Genomic DNA, 26,096 nt, shown 5'->3' on the forward strand with positions numbered 1-26,096 from the left:
TTAATAAATATATATATACATATATGTTTTGTAAATAATAAATTTATTTTATACAAAATTCTTATTCAATAAAATATTTATAAAAACAATAAATGTCACTGTTTTTTATGATTATGATTCTTATCCACATATACATATACAAATGTTACAGCATATATCAAAAAAACAAAAAATATTTTTGTAATATTTTTGTATTAAATAATTAATTATCTTCAAATATAAAATGTTGTTTATCTTTTTCCATAATTTCAATAAGTGTTTGCGAAATATCTGCAGAAGGAAATCTTTCTATCCAAGATTGAATCAATCCAGCAAAATTGGGTTCATAGTTTTTCAATTGTACTTCATTTTCATCTATAAATTAGTATAATAATAGTATAATTGTAAAATTTTATAATATATAAAATTATTTAAATACAAACCATTAATGAATGTATTAGATTGTACAAATATCTTTCGGGGTTCCTTGTGAGCTAAAACTATATCTCTCCAACGTGCCCATGGATGTGGTTCTATTTCAGGTACTTCACTATATTTTTCATACATTTTTTTGGCTGCTACAATATCACCTGTACTTTTATAAATTTGTAATTTAGTTAGAAAATCTCCAATTGCTTTTTTACCAACTGTTAAAATTTTTGTTCTATTAACAGTTAATAATAAATTCTTTCCAGGTTCAGATTCTACAACATTAACAAAATCATTGCCAGCTTCTAAACAAACTCTAAGTAAAACATATCTTGCTTGAGAATGAGCTTGTAGCCATTTCCCAGTTGATGGTTGATACATTTCTAAAGCTTTTGCACAACCAGTCCATAATAGACATAACCAATTTACATACATTATATCATCTGCCTCAGAACCTTCATATCCAAATATACTTAATATATCTTTTTCTAAAGATAAATATAATCCAACTGCTTCTGCTCTGCATTCCTCATAAGATGATCCCAATGACCCAAATTTTGAATCATATGTTTCACCAGGTAAAAAATATTTATTTATTAATTCTCCAGTAAAAGGATTTTTTACTTTTCCAATATTAAAATTATATGAACCAGATTCTAATTGTTTCAATAGTTTACCTGTTCCATGACCAAGAAGTTCATGTAAAGCAACTTGCACTTCAAAGCTAGCTACTCTATAAGTATTCATCAAAGTTTGATCATGTTCAGATAAAAATGGTATTACATCTAATTTCATATTTGCAGGAATTACATTACCCAAAGAAACATTTTTAAATCCTTCTGATTGTCTAATTTCATCATAATTTGGGATATTTATACCCGCAGGAATACCAGATCCCGAGAATGTCAGAACATCCAATGAAGTAAAATCAGGTCTTAGAAATTCATCTTTTTCAAAATCTTTACTCCAAGGTAATTTTGGTATAAATTTTTCTGCATTAGTTACCAATGTAGCAAATTTTTTGGACATTTCTTTATTTACCATTGCTACAAATCCTTCAAATTCTCCTCTTTGTCCTGCCGGATCTCTATAAGTTTCAATAAAACCTATATAAGTTTCTATAACTGGTCCTTTGTCTTTAATCCATAAACGAGAACCATCTTTGTGATCTTGTAAAGATCCTGTTTTAAAATGTTCTATGTATTTATTTAACATATTTTTTTCAATTTCATTTACCGCATATTCTTTTGCTTTTTGAAGATTATGAATAACTGGAATCAAAAGTTTGCTATAATCTCCTCTTGTAATTCTAAATTTTGCATTTTTAAATACTTCTTCTGACAAAGTAATATTAGAATCATTATTAGTTTCCATAGAAGCTAATCTAATTTCATATATATCAAATTTAGAATCATTTTGATCATTTGCTATTTTAAAGCATCTTGTATTATAACATTCTAATCCTTTACTTTGCATAAAATCATTAACTAACTCTGCATCTTTTTCCGTGCAATTAGCAGAAAAATAAGTTGTAATTCCTTTCTCATTCAATCCTAAAGATTTTAATTTTCCTTTAATAGAATATATTATATTTTGAATTTTATTCCAAATTTCTTCAATGTTTTTGGAATTATTTTTATATGCTTTTGAAACTTTTATTATAGTTTCAAATTTATCCTTAGGTAAATTTGGAATTATTTTACTATCACCAAAAGATTTATAATTACCAGCATTTGCAAAAATTCCACATGAATATACTAAAAATGCCTAAAAATATAAAATAATTGTACAATTAATATAATAAATTATACTTAAAAAATATAATATAATTAAAATAAATTACTATTTGATATAAAACTTACTGTAAATTCATCTTCACTAACATTAACATTAAATGCAGAATTTTTCAATTCATTTATTGTTTCAGATATGAAAATTTTATGTAGTAAAGCAAATATTAATGGTGATTCTGGAGAAGTTTGGACAAATACAATAAGACCACCATTCCATGCGGCTTGACTTAAATAATGTGCATATAATTTTTCATTTTTTGTTAAAGCATTAAATGCAGTATCACATTCTAATGCAATTATTGGTTGCTTATTTGGTAAAGTAAATAAAGAAATATCTTCACTCATTTTCGTAGACAATAATTTTACACTAAAATACAATGTTATAATTTAATAAATTTTTTGATTATATTTTAAATTCTATATAAATTTGTATATAAATATAAATAATACGATATTATTAAATTAATAAATTTAACAAAATCTTTTGTAATTATGACATTTTAGATAAAATTAAAAAGATTATTAGACGTAATAATAAAAATTTAGACTTCTTTATACATATGTTCTATATGTAATAAATATATAAATATATATATATATATATATATATATATATAAATATATATATACATGTATATACATATATATATATATATATATATTCTATAAAGCAATGACAAGTCAAACGACACATAACCCACCTTGAAATAAAATTATTTTCGAAATGCTTAACTTTTTTATTTGTATTTAAAATTATAGATCCACTTTTCTTTATTTTAACAGTTATATCAATTGAAAAAGTCCGTACGAAATGTTGAAGCTTGGTTTTCGAAACAATCTTCTGCCAATAAAATGGCCACGTGTACAACATATCTCCGTATTTATTAAATTATAATTTAAACATTACAATTTATCCAAAATAACCAAAAAATGTTAATAAAAACAATTAATTGTATTTTTATATATACATATGTACAAAATTAAACTTATTTATAATTAAATCATTATATAATAATTATCATTTTTTAAATCTTTAAAAGACAATTGTCAAAATTTCCTAGATAATCTAGTTCTTAAAATTATTAAAAGTTACAAATTATTAATGATGGATTCTAAATTATTTTTTTTAATTTAAATTTTCTAATTTTCTTATATAACATACAATATATATACATGTATATTTCATATAAAAATTAAATTTATTATTAAAAATATAAACAAGTTAAATTTTCTCACATAATTTGATAAATTATATTATATATTTAATATATTTTTTTTTTATATTTAATTTTCTTCATTACAGTTTTGTATATTACAGAAGTTATTTTATAATAATGTTATTTATTCATTATTTTTATAAAATAAAACAAATGAGATAATTTTAAAGTTTAAAGTGTAATTATATTAAATACAAAAATTAAATTATTTTTCTTGGAATTTTAAACATTTTTTTTACAATTAATATAAATTTTTATAAAAAAATAATAAATCTTTTATTCTTTAACATCTCCAATACCATCTGCATTTATTGCAAACATTGCTTCACTTTCAGGCAAACAAGGTGAATCATAAATTTTACATATTCTAGTTTCACCTCTACCTTTACGTAGATATAATCTTGTAGTACTTGCATGAGCTATGATGTGACCTCCAATTGGTTTTTTCTGATCTCCTCCAAACATACTAGCTGCACCATCAACTTGTGCCACAACTTGATTGGTTATAACAACAGCGACACCATGTTCATCAGCTAGTCTAAGCAACATTCTAAGAAACCTGCCTAAATGCATTTGTCTAGCAGCTAATTCTCCTCTTCCAGAGTATTCAGTTCTATATAAACCAGTTGCACTATCTACTATTAATAATGCATATCTAGATTCTGTCATCATAGCACTAGCTTGAATTAATAATTGAGTTTGATGATCTGTATTATAAGCTCTAGCACATGCTACATTATCTAATACAGAATCTCCTGCAATTTTATATCTTTCAGCAACAGCAATTAATCTTTCAGGTCTAAAAGTTCCTTCTGTATCTATATAAAGACATTTTCCTTCTGCACCTCCCATATCTATAGGTAATTGACAATTGACTGCAAGTGTATGACATAACTGAGTCTTTCCTGATCTAAATTCTCCAAATATTTCTGTAATAGAACCTGTTTCTATACCACCTCCTAATAATCTATCTAATTCGCTGGAACCAGTAGTTACAAAAACTATATTTGATCGAGTTTGATGAATTTCAGTCGCACTTTTAAATCCCATCACAACTAATTTTGATGCTTCTTGTAAAATTTTATCTGCTTTAGCTTCACTAATTCCTTTAATAGCAATTAAACATTTTTTAGGTGCATATGCTACAGCTTCCACAGTATAATAACCAGCTTCTTCTAATTTTTTTACATCTCCTGCTGTTATGCCATTTCCCTAAAAAAAAAATATTAAATAATTTCTATAATTTAATATAGTTAATCATAATGCTTTCATATAAATATTTAAAAATTATAATGAAAAAAAGAAGTGATATATATAGGTTACAAAAACAAATTACTTCTAGAGTTTTTATTAATTTTGCTTGTGGATTATATTCTTCAAATTCTTCATCTCCTTGAAGACTAGCTGTAGATGCCATAGCTGACATTTTATAATATAATACACACTTTAAATAATAAAAATTAATAATGCAAAAATAAGAATTCAAAGCAAGTATTTACTTTGCGCCAAAATATTATGACGCCATTACTGATGTCAAAGTAGTTTTAATTTATATAATTTGCATTATTTAATATTATTTATTATTCCAAAAAATAATATATTTTTAATACTAAATTCATAAATAATTATATTAAATAAATAAATTAATATTTAATAATTTATTATATTTATAAATTTATTTCTAATATATTTACTATTATTAATATTATATTTGATAATTAATATTATTTGACAATACATTAATAATATTATTATTATATTCAAAATAAATATATAAACTATATAAAAAAATATACGAATAATATTTAATTTTTAATTAACTCTGTTGATAATACTTTGTTTTACTATAAATCTATATAATTTAATCTAAAAACTAGATTACGTATTTATCGACAATCAACATTATAAGTTTCTATTAAAGATGTCTCTTCATTCGAAATGAAATCAAGGAAGAGAAAAAGGTCAGAAACGAAAGGCATTAGGTCGAGACGAGACAGATTATATCTGTTCTGACGTCTGACCATTAAGATAATTGTATATTTATCCCTAAAGTGTTCTTAAAAGGGGACTGTTATATGAACACTACATGTTTTCATGCGCGATTCTTTGTTGAAACATCGTTGGATTGACAACATATTTATTATATACAATAAAAATGGCGACTTTACATAAGAAGCATTTTTGTTCATCAAACATAACTATAAACGCTGTGTTTTTTGATCTGGACAATACTCTCATCGAAACCAGAAAAGGCGACAATCAAACATGTCGAAAGGTATGCTAAAATATTTGAAATTTTATTGGTGTCAAAAACTGTATGCGTGTACATATATAAACGGTCAGTATTGGTTAATATGCTAGAAATGTGTGTATGTGTATATATATATACATATATATATGTCATTCCTGGAGAGTGCGCGAAAAGTAGTTCAATTTTTTATTCGAAATTAAAAAAATGTAAAGGTCACTCATTTTGTTAATTTATTAATTATTTTATATATTTCTTCTTTTATAATAGATTTTGTATTGTTCCAAAAAATATCTTATAGTAATTAAATTTATATTTAATCTCTCAATTTCGTTTGGATACGAAGATCGACGAAAATAGAAACTTCTGTGTAATACGAGCCGACTCCCTGATATAGTGCTTTCTCTCGGACGGTTATTTTTGACCGATCCTACTGTCCAGACGCTCAACATAACGTAGATAAAGCGTGTAAGCACGTTACTAAAGATTTTGACGTTCTTAAGATATCAATTAGTTGTATAACGTAATTATATTCATACATTGTATACGCGAAAAAGGTTATGCTAAGATTATATATATATTTAAAATATTTTTCCAATGAAATTATATTAAATAAAATTATTTTTAATAATTTTTAATATTATTTTTTAATAAATAAGCAATTGATATTATTGATAAACTAAAAAAAACTAAAGAAAATTGTTAATCTTATACTAATAACAATTCATATTTCAATAATAATTATACATGTTTGTGGAATTAGCATTTGTGGTAGTACAACTTTATTTCTGTCTGCTTAAGTGAGTGTGTCAAAGGGCAAGGCTAGTCTTAAGGGGTTTGATTTGGAAGTTTGGGAGTACTGCCAGTTGGCTTTTAGCTGTGACATGTGAAAGATGCAAGTTTCATTAAATCTTTGTTAAATATTATTGGGTAAATATTAATATTTTGTATTTTATTTGGGAAATTGTCATCATATAAAAAAAAATTATAGAAATATTAATAAAATAAAATTATTTAAATTATAATTACATTTTAAATTGTAATAAAATAAATTATAACCATGAGTATTTCAAAGAATGTGAAAAAGCATGTGACTATTTTAAAATCTGTTGAATCTGATTCGGAAAAATTTGCTGCTTTATTTATGATTACAAAATTGGTGGATAGTAAAGATTGTACAGTAACAGAAAAAAAAATGTTATTTGAAGCTATTGGAACTAAATTTTTAACAAAATTGTTATCTACACAAGTAGTTCCTGTAGATTGTCCTCCACAAGTATATAAATCTGTAGCACTATCTATACTTTCTGCATTTTGTGGCGAATCAGAATTAGCTTCTCACCCTGACATGATTGTTCATGTACCTGCATTACTTGAAATTGTATCAAAAGCTGATGAAGATGCAGATGATAATATGTTAATTATTGTTAGTGAAGCATATACATGTTTGCAAAATATTGCACAATATTCTCCTGGGCAACAAGTTTTAATTGAACATAAAGCTATTACAAAAATGTGTGATATTTATTCAGAAAAAAGCTTTCAAACAGATAAGGCTTTGAATATTTTAGTCACTTTAGTTCAAAGATTTAATACAGAAGCATGGGATGCAACAGATACTGCACCTTTTCATGCTATTATAAATAAGATTGCATTAGATTTTGAAACAGATCATACAGAAAGAAAATTTGAATTATGTACAATTTTACAAGCTTTATTAATGTCTTGTACAAAGGACATAATTAGTAAAACTGCTAAAGAAGAATCTTGGCCTTCTAGTATACATAAAGCTTTATCTGATATTCTTGGATCAAAAATAGGCAAAAATCAACGTGACCCAGCATTAAAACTTGCTTCTGTAATGCTAGATTTATTAGGAGCAGAGTGGACTTTATTAGATAAAGAAAAACCAAAAGTATTTTTGTTATTATTAATTCAACTAACATCTATAGAAGTTAGAATGCAAATAGAAGGAAAACAATTGAAAAGTATAATGACAAATGCAGATTTAATAACATCTTGTTTTATTATTATTGAAATTTCTCTTGCATATATTACCAATGATCAGTTGGACTTGGATCAGAAAGAAAAACAATCATTATATACTGTTTTAAAGGGAGCATTTGCTGCAATTATAGGTTTACTCACAACAATATCCAAAATGAAAGAAATAACAGATATTAAAGAAAGAATATTTATTTGTGCTGTAGTAAGAGTATTAGCAGCATGGCTTGCCCAGGAAACAACAGCTATGCGTTCTCAAGTTTATGTAGTTTTACCTTATGTTTTAACTATAGCTAATGATACATTTTATGCATATAGAAATAGAAAATTAACAGAAAAGGCTAAAGCAAATGCAAAACTTAAAAGTGATGAAGCAACATCATCTGGAGAATCAGTTATTCATGATCCTTTAAGTGAGATTGATTTATTGAGACTTCTATTACCAGCATTATGTTATTTAGCTGTAGAAGAAGATGCTAGAAAAATTTTAATTCAACACAAACAAGAAGAAGTCTTGTTCGAATGTTTATCTTATCATTGGACAATTGTTCATCAAAAAAAACCACCAATACCAAAATCAGAAAGATTAAAAATTTTAAAAGAACCAGAAAAAGAAGATTTAGAACTTCATTTATCAGAAGAAATAAAAGATTCAAGAACAGCCATGGTTTCAGTGTGCAATGTTTTAATGAACATTACTGTATTAGAAGCAAAATTAGTGGAAGAATCACCAACATTTATTTCTTTATTGAAATTTATTTTCAATAATCTTCCAGAACTTAAACAAATTCCTGAAAATCTAGTATTGCATGGTCATCTTGCAGTTTTGGGATTGTTATTATTGAAACAACAAGCAATACGTATAAAGAAAAATGATTTTTCTATTTGTCGATATATTCAAGCTACTATAAGATTTTTATGGGATGCATATATAATTGATGAAAGTAATGATCCAACTGAACTTGTTGTTGCCATGTCATATAAAGAAAAATGGTTGGAACTTATGGAATTATGGTTTCTTGGAATGCAAACAATGGCTGGAGTCTTACAAGTCATACCTTGGCTTTCACAATTTACTCTTGAGTCAGGTTGGGTAGAAGAAATTATTGAAATCCTCAAGAAAATAAAGATAGGAAGTCTTCAGCCAAATGTAAAATTTGCTTTTGAAGATCTTTTATGTCATTTGGTTAAAGCAGATGAAAATGTTGCTTCTGTTTTGAAGAAACGTGGAGCTTTAACTGTATGCAGAAATCATCGTATGATGGAATTGGGAAAACATCTCTTTGGAGACTAAAAACATTCTATTATAATATTTTGAATGAAAATATTTATATTTATATATAAAATAGTTAATCTATTCTTATGTTTGTAATGTGTTTATTTGTGTATACATATTATATGTTTTTTACATTATATTGCTTATAAAATTATTATCAAATTATTTGAATTTCTAAATTTTAAGTATATATATACGTTCATATTATAATAAGAATAAGAATAATTAATTTTATATATATATATATATATATATATATATATATATATATATAGTTATTGAAATTTAGAACAAATATAGATCAAATATAAATTCAAGTTAGTTTCAATAGCTACAATTTTGGAATCCTGTGAACTAAAATTTCATAGATCAAATATAAATTTTGTTAGTAATCATATGTAAGAATAGTTTTTTGGCAAGCAAAAGATTTATCAATTTCTATTTATTAAATAATTTTACGAATTTAAATATTGATATAACATATGTTGAAACAAATTTCTTTTTACATTATTAATTCATAAACTATTTGAAAATTTGTATAAGTTTGATATTTAAAATTAATATACTTTAAAAATGTACATATTTGATAAATTTATGTATACATGAATGGCATTGTAAAATAATAAATGATTTTTTTATTAAAATAAATTGTTTTTAAAATTTTATCTTTTAAAATATTACCTTCCTTTCTATTTAAAAATTATTAAATTAGATAAACTTCCTAAATCATAATCATGTATAAATTATTTCTTATTTTAACATGATACATAACAAAATCTGCAGTAATAAGTATAAATATTTAATATCCAATTGAGTAAAGCTTTAAAAGTTGGAATAATATAAATTTGTTGTTGGCACAACTGATTTTGTTGTGATTACAGCAACGACCGCGGGTGCCACTTCGAGTGTCCACTAATCGGCTCGAGTATTTCTCAATGAATCAATGCATTTTCTAGGTAATCATCAAAAACTGAATTAAGTGACCTAAATTCCTAACTGATCGTTTGTATCCTTCTTCCCAAGAGCTTGGTTCAATCATTAAAATCCACATTCAATATGTGATTTTTGAATATATTTATTAAATTTATTTTTAACATTTATATTTTTTTTTAATTATTAAAGTATCTTATTTTAAACTGTGTTGAATGTGGAAATCATTCATTTTCCTTTAGCGTGTATTTTGTATTTTGTTCATTATTTTATAATATTACTTGATTTATATATAAAATGAATAACATCTAATAAATGATATTTTAACTTTATCTGCAGTTGGCTGAGGAACTAACACAAGAATATGGTATTCCTGAAGATATATCTATAAAGATTACAACAACATATTTGAAGCTCTTTAGAAAATGTCCTGACAATGTAGTTCATACTTTGGATATTTGGCGCATAACTTTGTGGAGTAAAGCTCTTGGAGAAAAATACTCATATCTAGCAAGAAAAATTTACGAACGATGGTTATATCTACGATATTATTATTTGACGCTAGCATCAGATGTAATTTCTATGCTTCGTCAGTTGAGGATAAAATATCTCTTAGGTTTGATTACAAATGGTCCTTCTAATGCACAATGGGAAAAAATACGAAAACTTTCACTCGAACAATATTTCGATATAATTCTTGTATCAGGAGATTTACCATGGGAAAAACCTGAAAGAGAAATATTTCGAAAAGCATGTCGATTTTTAAATGTTAAACCAGATAGTTGTGTAATGGTTGGTGACAAATTAGAAACTGATATTCTAGGTATTATGTTATTATCATATGTTTTCTTTACACAATGCGTTAATTATTTAAAAAAATATTATATTCAAAAATTAAATTTGAACATATTGCATTAATATCATAAAAAAATGATTTATCATTATTTTTATCTAGGTGGAATAGAAGCAGGTCTAGGTAGTACAATTTGGATTCCAACAGTCGATAAACCATTTTTATTAAGAGAAGATCCACAACCAGATTTTACTATAAGGCATGTCACAGATCTTTTAAGTATATTAAATAGAGGTCCTGATGCTCCAGAACTTGAAGATTCGTCTTCAAATGCATCTGATGGTAGTTGATAAAAAAACATATTTTTTTTAGGTTTTCTTTAAAAAAAATCAGCTGATATAAAATTTGTATAAAACTTGGTAATTGTTTCTTCATAACTAAATAACTATTATTATAGCATGTAATATATTTTATTTTAAAAGTAATTTAAATTTCTTATATACAGGATGTCCCGTATACTTCGATGGATAAATCTACAATTTATAAAACAATAAAAAAGTTCATATATTTTATTTGATTTTGTTTTCATATAATAAATTTCTTTTTTATATTATATATTTCTTTTTTTATCATATCTTTTTTTATCTTTATTAAAAATGTTCAAAATGACTCTCATTCAAACATGAGCTTGTTTCATCATTAATTTTATTTTATTTTATCTTCTCTATTTTTCAAATATTATTTTTTAAAAGCTTTAATTTTTTTATCAAATTTATTTTGATATTGTCAATAGACATTTTGTAATAGATATCTAATATTAAATTTTATTTATAAATAGTTCAATTTTTTGATAGAATTACTTTAATATAAAATAACTCAAAAACAAGATTAAATAGAATATATGAGTTTTTTTTATTATTTATTATTATTTACTATTCTATTTATTATCATGTATAGAATATATGAATGTATAAAATATAGATTATCTATTTAAGCAATTTTTCGATGTGATGGGACACTCTGTATAATATTTTGTTTTATTTTTACATTATTTCTATTTTATATCAGATTAGTTACTATCAAGTGTTAATATTAAAAAGAAAAAATAATAGAATATAATTCTATTAATAGAAAAAAGTGATTAGTATATATTGCTATATTACTATTACTATTAAGTTTCAAGAAATTGTCTAATTTTAATATTCTTTTGTAATTTAGATTTCTTTTATTATTTTTTAGATTGAAAATGAATCTTATAATATATTTACGTGAAATAATTATATTTCTTAATATAGAATATTATTTAAAGTCAAACTTTAAATAACATTATAAATATATAAATTTGTTATAAGTAAAAACGTATGTTTATATTTAAACATATATTAGTAAGAACAAATAAGAGCAATAATTGTTTTAATTTTGTAACTAATGTATCATATGCAATATATGCATTAAATATAATGATCTTTACAAATATTGTAAAAATGTATATATATATATAAAATGCTTATATATTATATATATATATAAGCATATGTTATAATTGAGATATATATATATATATTTATTATAGGCAATATAAAGACTAAACACTGCAAATAAATCTAATTACATATATATATTGTAATTATGTATGTACATCTGTAAAATATACTTTTTTATAATATATTTTATTTTGTTTGAATAAGATAAATAGAAACAATAATATAAAAGAATCAAATGAAAATATTTATGTAATACTTATTTTTAATAATAAAAGAAAAAATAACTATATTTAAATTTTTTTTGTCAAAATATAATATCTTTATAGAAAAATCAACAATGAATATTTAAATTTATATAAATATATTTTAGAAATTGTTACTTATTTCCTTAGCAGTTTAGCATTATATCTACTCTTTTATATTTGTACTTTTTTATTCTTTAATATTATAAGATCATCAGTCATAGAAGCTTTTTCTTGTTCATTTATTTGTACGTTGTGTGATTCTTTTAAACTGGAATTAAGTTGTTCGTCTTCTCTATACTTTTTCTTTAAATTTTTATCTTTAAATTGATTTTCATCTTTTTCAATTTTCGTTTTGATCTAAAAAATATTTCATAAAAATTGAATATCATATTCTACAAGATCATCAATCATAAACATTTTTTATGTTCATTTATTTTGCATACCTCATGCCCTATTAAATTAGAATTAAAATTGTTTTCTTCCATTCTATATTCATTGTTTGAATTTTCATTTTTGAATTGATTTTCATCTTTTTCAATTTTCGTTTTGATCTAAAAAATATTTCATAAAAATTGAATATCATATTTTACAAGATCATCAATCATAAACATTTTTTATGTTCATTTATTTTGCATACCTCATGCTCTATTAAATTAGAATTAAAATTGTTTTCTTCCATTCTATATTCATTGTTTTCATTGTTTGAATTTTCATTTTTGAATTGATTTTCATCTTTTTCAATTTTCGTTTTGATCTAAAAAATATTTCATAAAAATTGAATATCATATTCTACAAGATCATCAATCATAAACATTTTTTATGTTCATTTATTATTTTTTATATTAAAATCATTTATTTTGCATACCTCATGCCCTATTAAATTAGAATTAAAATTGTTTTCTTCCATTCTATATTCATTGTTTGAATTTTCATTTTTGAATTGATTTTCATCTTTTTCAATTTTCGTTTTGATCTAAAAAATATTTCATAAAAATTGAATATCATATTCTATAAGATCATCAATCATAAACATTTTTTATGTTCATTTATTTTGCATACCTCATGCCCTATTAAATTAGAATTAAAATTGTTTTCTTCCATTCTATATTCATTGTTTGAATTTTCATTTTTGAATTGATTTTCATCTTTTTCAATTTTCGTTTTGATCTAAAATATATTTATATTCATAAAAATGAAATGTTATATTCTATAAGATTATTGTTTATATTTTTTTTTATTTAATTTGCTTACCTCATATTCTGTAAAATTGGAATTAAATTGTTCGTTTTCTTCCATTCTATATTTATTATTTGAATTTTCATTTTTTAATTGATTTTCATCTTTTTCGATTTTCGTTCCGAACTAAAAAATATTTATATTCATAATAATAGAATATCACATTTTACGATTATCTAAGATTAATTATAAAAATTTTTTTCTGTTCATTTACTTTGTATACCTTATATGATTCTATTAAATCGAAATTAAATTGATTGCTTTTTTCTATTTCATATTCATTATTCGAATCCTGTATGGTTTTCGAATCAATCTAAAAAAAATATTCACATTGAAATTCTAATGAAATTTTGTAAATTATACATTGCTGTTAATTTATACATGCTGAACAAACCAATAAATTATCTTTGCTTTTGAAGAAAAGATTTTTATAAATTTTTCGAGCTTGTTCAGGATCAATATCAGCTTCTATTAATGATGTTAAGACATCTCTTTCAGTTACACGTAATTCAGGATTAGCATCAACTAATAAGACTGATTTTTTGCCTACTGAATTATTTTTGACTTTATCCAATTTTTGATACCACATTAATTTTTCAGTTACTCTATCTTCATTTAAAACTTTCGGTGGTGTTGGTGATCGAACTTTGCTAATATTTAATAATTGCTGAGCATATGCAACATTATTTATATCTTCTTCTTCTGAATTATCCGATATATTCAAAGCAAGTTTCAATTGATAAATTTCGTACAACATTCGATTCTATTTAAAGATATATTATGTTATTTTATATTTATATATACATTATTATATTTAATATTATTTTACAAATTTAAATAATAAATGTAATCCTAACCATATCTAAAATTTTTTTGTTTTTTTCGATGTATTTCTTAAATATCTTGTTTAATTCATTATCAGTGTATAGACCATTTACTATTATTTCGTGTGTAATTTCATACATAAGTTTAGCGTATCTTTCTTCTTCATCTTTTTCATCGATTTTTGGATTATCTATTAAATTATCATAAAATTGATCAGGATTTTCATCATTTCTTGATGTGCAAATTTCTGATGAAAGATTATCATTGACGTTTTGTGATAAAAAACCACAAGATTCACATAGTATTGAATTTTCTTCATATCTATGTATATTTATATTAATATAAATAATTAAATAAATAAATGATTAATATAATGATAAATAAAATAATAAATATCTATAATTAACGATATAAATGACGATAAATATCTATAATTAAAATGAATTTAAATAATAAAATAAAGTTTTCTATCGCAAAATTTGATCTTACCTATCATTATGAAATTTCAATGCGTTTTTCGCATTTATAGGATTAAATATTTTTCTATAATTAGTATTTGATTCTGTGCATTGTTTTCTTACATTGCTATTATTTGATAAAAGTGGCTCTGAAGTATTTATTTTATATATCGGAGAATTAATACAAGCTAAGTGATTACGTAATTTTGGTTTTGAACAGATTGCATTACAATCGTAACAAGTAGTAAAATATTTTTGTGCTTGACACTGGCAAAAATACTTTGAACCATTATTCATTCTTAAAAAATCCTATTGATTAATGAATAAAACAATTCGAATTTATTATTTTTTGTTATAATATATATATTGTAATATTTTATGCATAATTATTATTATAATATTTATAAATAATTTTTACCGCTGGATGATATGAAGTATCATATGCCAACTTATCAATCATATTGTTTGTAATATCTGTTTTTGCACATTTTGGTTTCCAGCCAATTTGTTTACATGCTTGCTTTTTTTTACGCATATAGGTTTTGTTTCTGGCATCTACAACACATTTTGCTAGTAAAATGCGTCGCAAATGCGCACTCATAGAATTGTACGCTGTTAATTGCTCAAAATAACTTTGTCCATTTTGATTGTACACTATTCAATATAAATTTACAAAGATAATTTTGCAAAATATATATCTGTTGAATTATTTAAAATGACGATATTTCAATCAAATTAAAAGATATAGAACAATAAAAAAATATATTTTTACCAGTGCTTTTAAGATTAACTTCACTCTTATTACATCTTGTCATTTCTTGAAAATTATAACAATTTTGCTTGCCTATGAATTTTTCTTATCTTATACTTAGTGTATTAATTTAAAAAATATTACAAAAATTTTAAATGATTAATACGAAAACAACAAATTTATATTTTATGAAATGTATAATGATATGAAAAACACTGTAATGTACACGTATATATAAATTTAAAGTTGTTATTATGGGTTACTAAGCAACAATATAATTCTTCACTTTGTATACTTATCGATACTATTCTATAGTTCATTTGTAATTATGTCTGTGATTGAATGCTTAAATTTTTGAACGTATCACAATTTATGTTACCTATAGTCGGTAACTAAACTTTGTATCAATTCTTTAGTTTATCAATGTTCACAATTATAATAAGAAATTTTTTATGCATATATATATATATGTAGATTTAATAATATATTTAATTGTAGTAAAACTATATGTTAAATAAAAGTCAGTCATTATAAGGTATGTTATATATATATATATATATATTATCGCTTTTCAGATAATATGTATTTGCACAGTTTATCATTTTTTCTTGCTATCATAGGTTTATTTGATTTTAATGATTCATTGTCAATATGATATTTAAAAAGATTGGAGCCATAACCTAGAATTAGGCATGTGCAAAGCATTATAGATAATAAAATATGAAAATAGAACAAAAATATTACGATGTATAATGTTTATGAGCAATTAACTATTAAGGACTTAGGAAATTGGGTTGCTTCTGGAGCAATGATATTTGGTGGTATTATTCCATATGTACCACAATACAAAGAAATTAAAAAAAGAGATAGTGCAGAAGGATTTTCTCTTTATGTATGCCTTACACTTTTAATTGCTAATACATTACGTATTTTCTTTTGGTTCGTATATTTGTTTTACATATCTGATATATTTTTGTCATATCAAATAATGTATTATATATTTTTTTACAGGTTTGGAAAACATTATGAAATACCTCTTTTGTTACAAAGTATATTTATGATTGTTACTATGTTTATAATGATTAAATTATGTATAAATGTACAAAGTAGAAATCAAGTAATAAAAGTTAGAGAACGTGTATTTTCAGGTAAATTTAAATATAATAAAATAAATGCAAATAATATATATAAATTATATATAATATATATAATGTATATTCAAAATTTATAACTTATATGTAAATTTAATTTGTTTAGATTTTGATGCAAATTTTTTTTGGAAATGGACAGATTTTCAATCCTATTTAGATTTTATGCTATTGTTTGCGGCATTAATAGGAATATTAACATATTTGTTAATAGATATACCAATATTTGTTGAAACTATTGGATTATTTGCAGTATTAACAGAAGCTATGCTTGGAATACCACAATTTCTACGTAATTTTTTTAATAAATCTACTAATGGAATGAGGTAATAACAAGAATTAATAACAAATAATTATTTGAATAATATTTAAATTTTTTTATGATTACAGTATTTTTATGGTTGCTATGTGGACATTGGGTGATACATTTAAAACATGTTATTTTATTATAAGAGAAGCTCCAATTCAATTTGAAGTTTGTAGTACTCTTCAAGTTATAATTGATATTGCAATTTTAACACAAGTATATATTTATCAAAGCAGTACAGCAATACATACAAGAGTCCCAGTTCGAATAGATTAAGTCTGATACTTTACATATGTGAATGATATAATGTACTATTTCTATACTTTTTATTGACTAAAAAATTTATCTAAAAATTTTTTTATTATATTGAATTTTTTATACATTTTAATTGTATTTTATTATGTATTAATTTTTTTAAATAAAATTTTGTTAATACAATAAAAAAATTAAATTTAAATTAAATTGTAAATATGTATAATATAATAATGTACATATTATTATTTTTACAACAGAAATAATTCATAAATCATACATATAAACATAATTGATAAAATTTATCTATTCATATAACTAGGAAAATTTTATATAGGAACTTTCAGAATTTATACTATATTTATATTTGCAGTAAATTCACAATGATTGGTTGCAGTTTTCAATTTTAATTTACAATTTTTTTTTAATATTTTTAAAAAATAATGCTTAGATCAATCTGTTTTTTGAATTTAATAAAAATAGGTTTTCAAATAAAATAAAAATGATGATATAAAAAATTATTATTTGTTATTGATCATTACTTATACTTAAAGTTTATATATAATATATTTACAGATTGTATTTACGGTTACAGGTATAGTGATTTTTGTTAATGAAGATATTAATTTTAGTAAAAAGTTTTATATATAAATATATATATATATATATTTATATATATATATATATATTACATTTTGCATATTTATATTATTATATTTTTTTAAATATTTTGGTTTAATATTTTAGAATTCTGAATGTAGCTCTGTATTTTCTAATTGAAGTACATAACCTATTTCTTTAGTTTCTTAATTATTTTATAATATATTTTATAAAATATATCAGTAATAATTTATAAATTACATGTAATTTATAAATATTTTAAAAAAATAAAAAATTAAAAAATATTAATTATAAAGTACCAAACCATAAGTTGTAATGGGAGAGAGTCAGTGGAATGATTGGAAACCTTTTATTTACGGAGGTTTAGCTTCAATTTTTGCAGAATTAGGTATGTAATACAATTAATTTGTAGTAAAAGTTTATTTATAAATTAACTTATTTATTTATTATTTTCATAAATATATTTTTGAACAGGTACTTTTCCTTTGGACACAACAAAAACACGTCTTCAAATTCAAGGACAAAAATTAGATCAAAGATATGCACATTTAAAATATTCTGGTATGACTGATGCTTTATTTCAGATATCACAACAAGAAGGTTTCAAAGCTCTATATTCTGGGTAAATGTAATTTATATAGACAAAATATTATTTTAATATAATACTATTTTAATAATATTAATTAATTAATTATTTTAATTATTTTATATTATCAATATTATATTGAATTAAATAAAATTATTTTATTTATATATATAATCTTTATAGAATCAGTTCAGCTATTTTAAGACAAGCTACTTATGGAACTATAAAATTTGGTACCTACTATTCTTTAAAAAAAGCAGCAATGGATAAATGGGAAACAGATGATTTAGTTATTATAAATATCATATGTGCTGCTTTAGCTGGTGCTATTTCAAGTGCTATAGCTAATCCTACTGATGTAGTAAAAGTACGTATGCAAGTAACTGGAATCAATTCAAATTTATCGTTATTTGGTTGCTTTCAAGATGTATATCAACATGAAGGTGTTTGTGGGTTATGGAAAGTAAGTTAATTATTTATAAATTTTAGCAACATATATATATTTATATATATATTTTATTTTACATGTATTCATAAATATAATTTTATATTAAAAATTTTATATAGGGTGTAGGACCTACTGCCCAAAGAGCAGCAATTATTGCAGCTGTAGAATTACCTATATATGATTATAGTAAAAAAAAATTTATGATTTTATTAGGAGACAGTGTTAGTAATCATTTTGTGTGAGTAAATCATTTTTACTCATATATTTAATTCTATATTTTATTTTTTGTGTATATACTTATTATATATTTAATTTATTAATATTATCATAATAATATAATTATTAATATATATATTTAAATTATTATATAACAAACAATTTTTTCAAAAGTAAGTTTATATTGTTAAATAACTCATTTATTTAATATCAATACCAAAATAATAAAAAATGAACCCTTATCCGGGCTATTTCTATTTATGTAATATGTTTCTTACATTATTATTCTACTAATAAATATTTCATAATTGAATTTTTGAAGCAAACATTCAAATTTTATGCTCTTTTACAATATGTGATGTCATGTAAGTATATTTAAATAGAAAAATATATATTAATTTTATTTAAAATTTTTTTTATATATTTTATTATTTTTAATATTAAAATTGTTTATTATGCTTTTTAAATTGAAAAATATTTTTTTATTTTATGAATTTTAAAAATTAAAAACTTATTAAAACTTATATTATAAATGTAACTAACAAAAATCTGTTTTTAATTTTAATTTTGAAGTTCATTTTTATATTGTATAAATGTTTATATATTGTATAGATGTTTTTGTTTTTAAGAATAACAGGTAATGAGCTAATAAGTCATATAATATTGTTATAATGGCTTATATTTGTTAAAAAGGAAGTAACATTTTTCTAAAAATGAAAAATTTTATTTCCAGGTTCTTTCACACTGTGGTGCACATGGGCACGTGCAGTACGTGGACATGGAGATGACCACAAAAAATCAAAATGGAAGTTATGTTTAATATTTCTTGTTTTATTTAAAATTATTAAAATTGTGAATCCAGATGATTAATCGCATTATAAATTATTTTGGTTAGCATATGTTTCATAGATTTATTATTTACAATTTTGAAATGATAAAATATAAAATTAAATACTTATTTTGCTTTTGTTTGTATATTTTTAAAAATTTGTTTTATTATTAATTATTATTATTTTTTAAAAATATAATATATGAAAATATATTATACAAAATATTTAAACAAATTGTAACATTGTAGACATCACAATGTATAATTTATAGTGCTTGGATAAGGGTTGGTTTAATTAATAAAAATGTAACAAAATAAGATTTTAAAATTAATATTGAATATATTTTGTACATATACATAATTTTATATATTCCAGGTCCAGTTTTATAGCTAGTATGGGAAGTGCAATAGCTTCTACTCCTATAGATGTCGTTCGTGTAAGTATTATTTATAAATATTTTATTTATATTTTTATCTAAATGATAGTACTATTGTAGACACGTTTAATGAATCAGAGGAGGATACGTACTACAGGTGGTATATTACCACCGCATATTTATAATGGTAGCATAGATTGCTTTGTACAGGTATATAATGTCAAATATCAAACATATATATATATATATATATATATAAAATGTGTGCATATTTTTTTTATTTTTTTTAATAATAATGAATTTTATTGTTTTTATAGACTTTTAAAAATGAAGGATTTTTAGCTTTATACAAGGGTTTTGTACCTACTTGGTTTAGAATGGGACCATGGAATATAATATTTTTTATAACATATGAACAATTGAAAAAACTAGATTCACAATAATGCATTGGATTGTTCAAGTAAATAATAATAAATAAAAAATATGTATGTATGAACATACGATAAAACAATGATTGTAACTAGAGTTTGTAATGAATATTTGTATTATATAATTTATTTTTATGAAATTTTATTTAAACATATAAAAAAAGCTATGCAGAAAAAGTAACAAAAATAAATAGAATTTATTTTTTTGAATTATATCCAAATTATAGATTAATAAAAATATTTATAATAAAAAATATGAAATATTGAATCAATATTAAAAAACATTAATTTAATATATATCATATTATTTATAATATATATCATATATTATAAATCAAAATGCAGATTATAATTGCATTTCTTATATTTAGATTTGGATTTTTATGAAAATATAAGACTGGTGTTAAAATTTTTTGAAATATATCTAAAAAATTTTAAAAAAATTATTTACTACATATTATTATCTATAAAAATTTGTTAAATTTGCAAAAAATATATGTTAAAGAAACAGTATTTCAAAAGTATATAACATTTGTATTGAAATTTTTTTTTATAAACTATTGGGAATGCATAACAGTATGATATATTAAAATATTATAAATATAAATATACACGCAACAAATATTAGACTATTCAACAAATATTATAACAATTTCAAATGAACATAACATGTATGTATAATTTTTTTGCTATATGTTTACTAAGTTAAAAAATTTTATTATAAATTAATAATGAAATTTATAATTAAATTAAAAGATCTTTCATTGAAAATATTACAATACTAATTATACATTTTTACAATTCCACACAATTATCTTTTTATCTTTTCCACCAGTTAAGATTATATTATTTTCTGTTGATACTGATAATGTATTAATTGGACCTAAAATATTATTAGTTTCTTAATTATTAATTAAACTAAATCATATTGAAAAATGATTCAAATATTGAAGTAATAGATTTTATGATACATAATATAAACAATTACAATTAATTAATATTAATATTAATATATAAAATACTGTACCATCATGGCAATGTATTTGTGTAATAAAAATTGCTCCTTGACGATTCCAAACATTAATATTACCATTGTTATCTCCTATTAATAAAAAAGTTTTGAACCATGTTAATGTTAAAGGTTCATATTCTATAGTCGTACGATAAATCTGAGTACTCGTATAAATATCAATAATGTTTAACATTTTATCCTCTGCACATGATATTATACTTTTTCCTTCTTGATCAAATACCATTGCATTTATTTTATAATTATGTGCTGTAGACAATAAAATAATCGTACATTTTAAAATAAAAAAAAATAATTATTTTAAACTTTACCTTTTACAGTAAATTGAAGATTATATGTATCCATATTCCATAAAAAAATTTCTCCATCTTCTGTGCCAGATATCAATAATGTTTCATCTCTATAAATATTTCAATATAAGATATTAAAAGCATAATATTTAATGCAATTTATAAAATATAAAAAATGACTTTACCCTGATATATTGATGCAAGTTACTTTAGAATCATGATCTAACTGTGCTATAAGGCACTCAGCTGGTTTAATTTTTGTCCCAGAAGAATAACTTTGCCAAACTTTTGCTGTACAATCCCATGAACCAGAGATAATAATTTGACGAGTAGTACTTAATGCTAAACAAGAAACAGCATCTTCATGACCTTGAAGTACATCTATTATTCTACCAAACTCAATATCATAGAATATTCTGTAAAAAAAATATTAATTAATAGAATGAAATATATATATACATATAAATGTAAAATATTATAAAAATTATAAATAATAATAATATTATAAAGAAAATATTTATTTAACACACTCACAATGTATTGTCCCAAGAACCGGCAACTAATATATTGCGATGAGAAGATGTATAATATGATATGCAAGAAGAAAGTGGTAATGATGATAAAGACACATTACGCGTTAATTTTTTATTTTTTATACTATATAATTTAAGCATTCCATCTTGTCCTACTGATATTATTTCATTCATTTCTTCTCTATTTGTTATAATAATACTACTTACACTTTCTTTATGAGATTGAAACATTATTAATTCATGTAATTCGAAAATCTCTATAGGATTTTCCTCGTTTTCTAAAAACATAGAATAATGTTTTTATTAATCATAATGCGCGCATTTATATTTTAATAAATTTTAATTTATCAATTCAAAAAATATACCTTTTCCATTTTTAACTGATATTGAATCAATTTCACTATATAATTTATCCAAAATAAACATTGAACGTTTTGGATGTGGCAAAGTAAAAATTTGTTTTGGTATTTGACCAAACTCCATAATTTGTATTTCCAAACCATGTCTATCATTAATATCTCTAATAGTATCTAAGTCTACTGCTCCTTCATAGCACAGGTGGAAAAATACTAGAATACATTATTAATAAACACATACATTAATAATTTATATAAATGACATTATAGAATAAATATTATTTACATATTAACTTTTACAATTAAATACTTAATTTACCATTATTAGCTTTTTCTGCTTCAATTCCTCTTTGTTTATATCCAAAAATTAAATCAATCCAATGATGAAGATTTTGAGAAACATAATCATTCTCTAAAGCATTTCTTAATATTTGTACAAAATGAGCTGGTCCTAGGATTCAATAATTAATTTATTTAAACTTTAAATAATTATTATTTAAATTAAATACATAAATTGCAAATTACATACCATTTGCCCATGGTGGTAATTGTACATCTCCAATTTTTGTTCCATCATATCGATAACCAAAATCAATACCATAACTATTTACTAAAAAATCACCACCATTGTTTACGTCATAAAATTCCGGGATCAGTTCTTTAAAGTCAGACATGTTCACCAAAACATTTTTCCATACGTCAGCTACACTGTTAGGTGTTTTTGTTGGTAAGAGTGAAACAAAAAATCGATTCTGCAGAGTCGACAGAGTAATTATGTATTTTTATGGTACAATAAGCAATTACCATAAAATTTTGCCTTGTCTGCGCGATTAAAAACTTTATTCACATACTCTTATTATCATTACTAAACTGAATAATACATACATTTTTTTAATGCTTATGAATTTAGGTACTTCAAAAAAAAATTTTAACAATATATCTTTTTATAAAATGTACATACCTATTGAACATTCTATCTGGATGATCAAATCTTCCATTTTGTAAACAAAGCATGTATTGAGGATACTTTCGTACTAAATAAAATAATACAAATCCTGGGGCACTATAATGAGAACCATACAAAAATTTTGGTTCTGACATTTCTAAATATCGTTCCTGAAATATAATACCAATATTTTTATTTATAAATCATTATTATTAAAAAATAAAAATAATAAATATATATAAAAAAAAATTGACCTTTAATCTTTCTAGCCGATTTGATTCAAGAGCTCCAATAGGTTTTGAAAGATCTCTATATATTCTAGGATCTTTTAAATCCAATGTAGTAGATGTATAATCTTGTAATACCCATGGCATAACTGGATATTGGGTTAAATCATGAAAAGTTCTGTCTGCTAAACTGCAAAATAATATTTAAATTAATTAATATTTAATATTATATTAAAATTTGGTATTATAATTATAATTAATATAAATTACCTATTAATATACAAAAGATAATCATAATTTGACAGAGAACCATTTTGCCACCTCATAGTCATTTGATCTTGAGGTACTCTTTCTAAAGAAATTGCAGGTTGATTTAATAAATTTGTATATAATTCATCTCTATCATTTTGATTTTTTAATGATATAAATAAATGTTCAGCCTTATTTTCAGGTTGGCGTAACCATTTAATTTCAAGCCCCTTAAAAAAAAATTGATACATATTAAATTGATACAAATTTAATGATTATATTAATTTAAAAGATCACACTTACAATTTGACTTAGAAGAAATCGTCTTTTATTAATATTAATAATATCTTTCAGTTGTATTTTTAGAACTGGATGCTAAAATCAAAATTATTTTTTTAATATGAATAGAAATTATTTATAATTATAATTAAAATACATACTTGATCTAAATTATTATAAGGCTGAAAATAAATTCTTGAAGTTGTTAAAAGTATTCTTCCTGGATTTATAACAAGAGGTAACACTTTATTTGCTTGAATTTCTAACACTACCTGCTCATACAAATCCTCTAACCATGAAGTATCAAATGATACTCTAGACTGTCGAGAATGTACAATAGCCATAATCTATAAAAATATAAAAATAATAATTTAATACATTTATATTTTAATGTAACTATATAAATAATAATTTTGAAAAATACCATAGCATTTTGTTCAGCAGTTGGTAAAGTAGCTGCTCTAAATAGTTGTAGAATATGTGGAAGATAATCATCTATTTTTGCATAATTAAAGAAAAAGTGAAAAGTAGCATTTTGATGTATAAATTTATATGGTGCAAGTATATTCTTCTCTAGCATCTTTACATACTGCTTACATTGAACCAATAATATATTGCCACATCTTGCAAATAAAATAAAATTTGTTAATAAAAAAAAATAATTATAATTACGTATTAAAAATCAAAAATATACTAACTTTGCTATATCATTGTTGGATTGACATTGATCAATAGTTAGAGTTTCTTTAAGTTGAATTTTAATTAAAGGCTGATTAATATCTTTATTTACAAATACTAATGATTTTGAACATAATTTTAATCTTCCATCTTTCCAATTTTGTTCTTCTGAAGTAGAATTATCAAATAATTTCATTTGAACACTATAATCTTCAAAAAATATCTCCCCAGGTTCTAAAAGGAGCATAGTGAACCTGATACATACAAAAATTTTTTTATTTATTAAATGATTATAATATGTCATTAAATAATTTGTTGTTAAAAATATTTGATATTTGATAAATGATAATTAAATTAATCTATATATTTTAAATTAATTTATATATATATTTAAATATATTACCAGAAAATAATTATATTTTTATAAATAAATGCATATAATTAAAAAAAAAGATTACCTTTCTTTTTCCATTGTTACAAAAATAAATACAAATTATAGTGACAGTAAATTGTAAATGATACGCATAATTAATACTTTTTATCACTCAAATTTACGTGATCATTTCTCATTAAATAAAATATAAATTTTATTTTAGGTTGTGTTAATGACAGTATGAATCATCATATA

General features: G+C 22.4%; 8 protein-coding genes across 15 annotated transcripts; 4 read left to right on the plus strand and 4 right to left on the minus strand.

Moving 5' to 3' along the window:
• Positions 1-24: 24 nt before the first annotated feature.
• On the minus strand, positions 25-3,443 carry DppIII (dipeptidyl peptidase 3). The gene is made up of 4 exons (XM_086905053.1): positions 2,903-3,443; positions 2,271-2,568; positions 423-2,175; positions 25-354 (listed from the first exon to the last, which is right to left on the minus strand). The coding sequence occupies exons 1-4, from the start codon at positions 3,070-3,072 to the stop codon at positions 203-205; spliced, it is 2,373 nt and encodes a 790-aa protein (XP_086761179.1). The 5' UTR covers positions 3,073-3,443; the 3' UTR covers positions 25-202.
• Positions 3,382-5,389, minus strand: LOC100863538 (DNA repair protein RAD51 homolog A). The gene is made up of 2 exons (XM_003696542.3): positions 4,755-5,389; positions 3,382-4,630 (listed from the first exon to the last, which is right to left on the minus strand). Exons 1-2 carry the CDS (start codon positions 4,842-4,844, stop codon positions 3,695-3,697), a joined length of 1,026 nt encoding a protein of 341 aa, XP_003696590.1. The 5' UTR covers positions 4,845-5,389; the 3' UTR covers positions 3,382-3,694.
• On the plus strand, positions 5,386-9,594 carry Neurochondrin (neurochondrin). The gene is made up of 2 exons (XM_003696541.4): positions 5,386-5,693; positions 6,468-9,594. Exon 2 carries the CDS (start codon positions 6,727-6,729, stop codon positions 8,962-8,964), a length of 2,238 nt encoding a protein of 745 aa, XP_003696589.1. The 5' UTR covers positions 5,386-5,693; positions 6,468-6,726; the 3' UTR covers positions 8,965-9,594.
• Positions 5,558-11,241, plus strand: LOC100869008 (N-acylneuraminate-9-phosphatase). Its single transcript, XM_086905067.1, has 3 exons — positions 5,558-5,693; positions 10,216-10,699; positions 10,832-11,241. Exons 1-3 carry the CDS (start codon positions 5,574-5,576, stop codon positions 11,017-11,019), a joined length of 792 nt encoding a protein of 263 aa, XP_086761193.1. The 5' UTR covers positions 5,558-5,573; the 3' UTR covers positions 11,020-11,241.
• Positions 11,242-12,268: 1,027 nt separating this feature from the next.
• On the minus strand, positions 12,269-16,004 carry LOC100868844 (uncharacterized). 6 transcript variants are annotated; one of them, XM_086905059.1, is made up of 12 exons: positions 15,690-16,004; positions 15,336-15,472; positions 14,949-15,226; positions 14,492-14,780; positions 14,029-14,397; positions 13,858-13,947; positions 13,650-13,760; positions 13,458-13,565; positions 13,264-13,371; positions 13,036-13,152; positions 12,842-12,949; positions 12,269-12,755 (listed from the first exon to the last, which is right to left on the minus strand). In XM_086905059.1, the coding sequence occupies exons 1-12, from the start codon at positions 15,730-15,732 to the stop codon at positions 12,570-12,572; spliced, it is 1,944 nt and encodes a 647-aa protein (XP_086761185.1). In that variant the 5' UTR covers positions 15,733-16,004; the 3' UTR covers positions 12,269-12,569. The 6 variants fall into 6 exon arrangements, with proteins under 6 accessions (XP_086761185.1, XP_086761183.1, XP_086761181.1 ...); XM_086905057.1 differs by having other exon boundaries at positions 13,849-13,947; XM_086905055.1 differs by having other exon boundaries at positions 15,336-15,571; positions 15,690-15,995.
• LOC100864322 (solute carrier family 66 member 2) lies at positions 15,831-17,569 on the plus strand. Its single transcript, XM_003696548.4, has 5 exons — positions 15,831-16,203; positions 16,289-16,607; positions 16,680-16,816; positions 16,926-17,142; positions 17,207-17,569. Exons 2-5 carry the CDS (start codon positions 16,414-16,416, stop codon positions 17,397-17,399), a joined length of 741 nt encoding a protein of 246 aa, XP_003696596.1. The 5' UTR covers positions 15,831-16,203; positions 16,289-16,413; the 3' UTR covers positions 17,400-17,569.
• A 175-nt stretch (positions 17,570-17,744) lies between these two features.
• Positions 17,745-21,009, plus strand: Bmcp (uncoupling protein Bmcp mitochondrial). Of its 2 annotated transcripts, none has more exons than XM_086905074.1 (8): positions 17,745-17,970; positions 18,293-18,384; positions 18,471-18,618; positions 18,766-19,045; positions 19,150-19,268; positions 20,452-20,512; positions 20,573-20,662; positions 20,770-21,009. In XM_086905074.1, exons 2-8 carry the CDS (start codon positions 18,312-18,314, stop codon positions 20,893-20,895), a joined length of 897 nt encoding a protein of 298 aa, XP_086761200.1. In that variant the 5' UTR covers positions 17,745-17,970; positions 18,293-18,311; the 3' UTR covers positions 20,896-21,009. The 2 variants fall into 2 exon arrangements, with proteins under 2 accessions (XP_086761200.1, XP_086761199.1); XM_086905073.1 differs by having other exon boundaries at positions 17,758-17,970; positions 18,123-18,384.
• A 384-nt stretch (positions 21,010-21,393) lies between these two features.
• LOC100868958 (protein FAN) lies at positions 21,394-26,067 on the minus strand. Of its 2 annotated transcripts, XM_012490114.3 has the most exons (16): positions 25,927-26,067; positions 25,489-25,722; positions 25,215-25,413; positions 24,952-25,137; positions 24,815-24,886; positions 24,533-24,741; positions 24,290-24,452; positions 24,051-24,205; positions 23,619-23,797; positions 23,409-23,540; positions 23,099-23,302; positions 22,735-23,011; positions 22,386-22,616; positions 22,222-22,310; positions 21,908-22,159; positions 21,394-21,763 (listed from the first exon to the last, which is right to left on the minus strand). In XM_012490114.3, exons 1-16 carry the CDS (start codon positions 25,938-25,940, stop codon positions 21,666-21,668), a joined length of 2,694 nt encoding a protein of 897 aa, XP_012345568.1. In that variant the 5' UTR covers positions 25,941-26,067; the 3' UTR covers positions 21,394-21,665. The 2 variants fall into 2 exon arrangements, with proteins under 2 accessions (XP_012345568.1, XP_012345569.1); XM_012490115.3 differs by lacking the exons at positions 25,215-25,413; positions 25,927-26,067 and having other exon boundaries at positions 25,489-25,624.
• Positions 26,068-26,096: the final 29 nt, after the last annotated feature.

This window comes from Apis florea, unplaced genomic scaffold (assembly GCF_048593485.1).
Source record: "Apis florea isolate Af1SG1 unplaced genomic scaffold, ASM4859348v1 contig_2350_pilon, whole genome shotgun sequence".
NCBI lineage: Eukaryota > Metazoa > Arthropoda > Insecta > Hymenoptera > Apidae > Apis > Apis florea.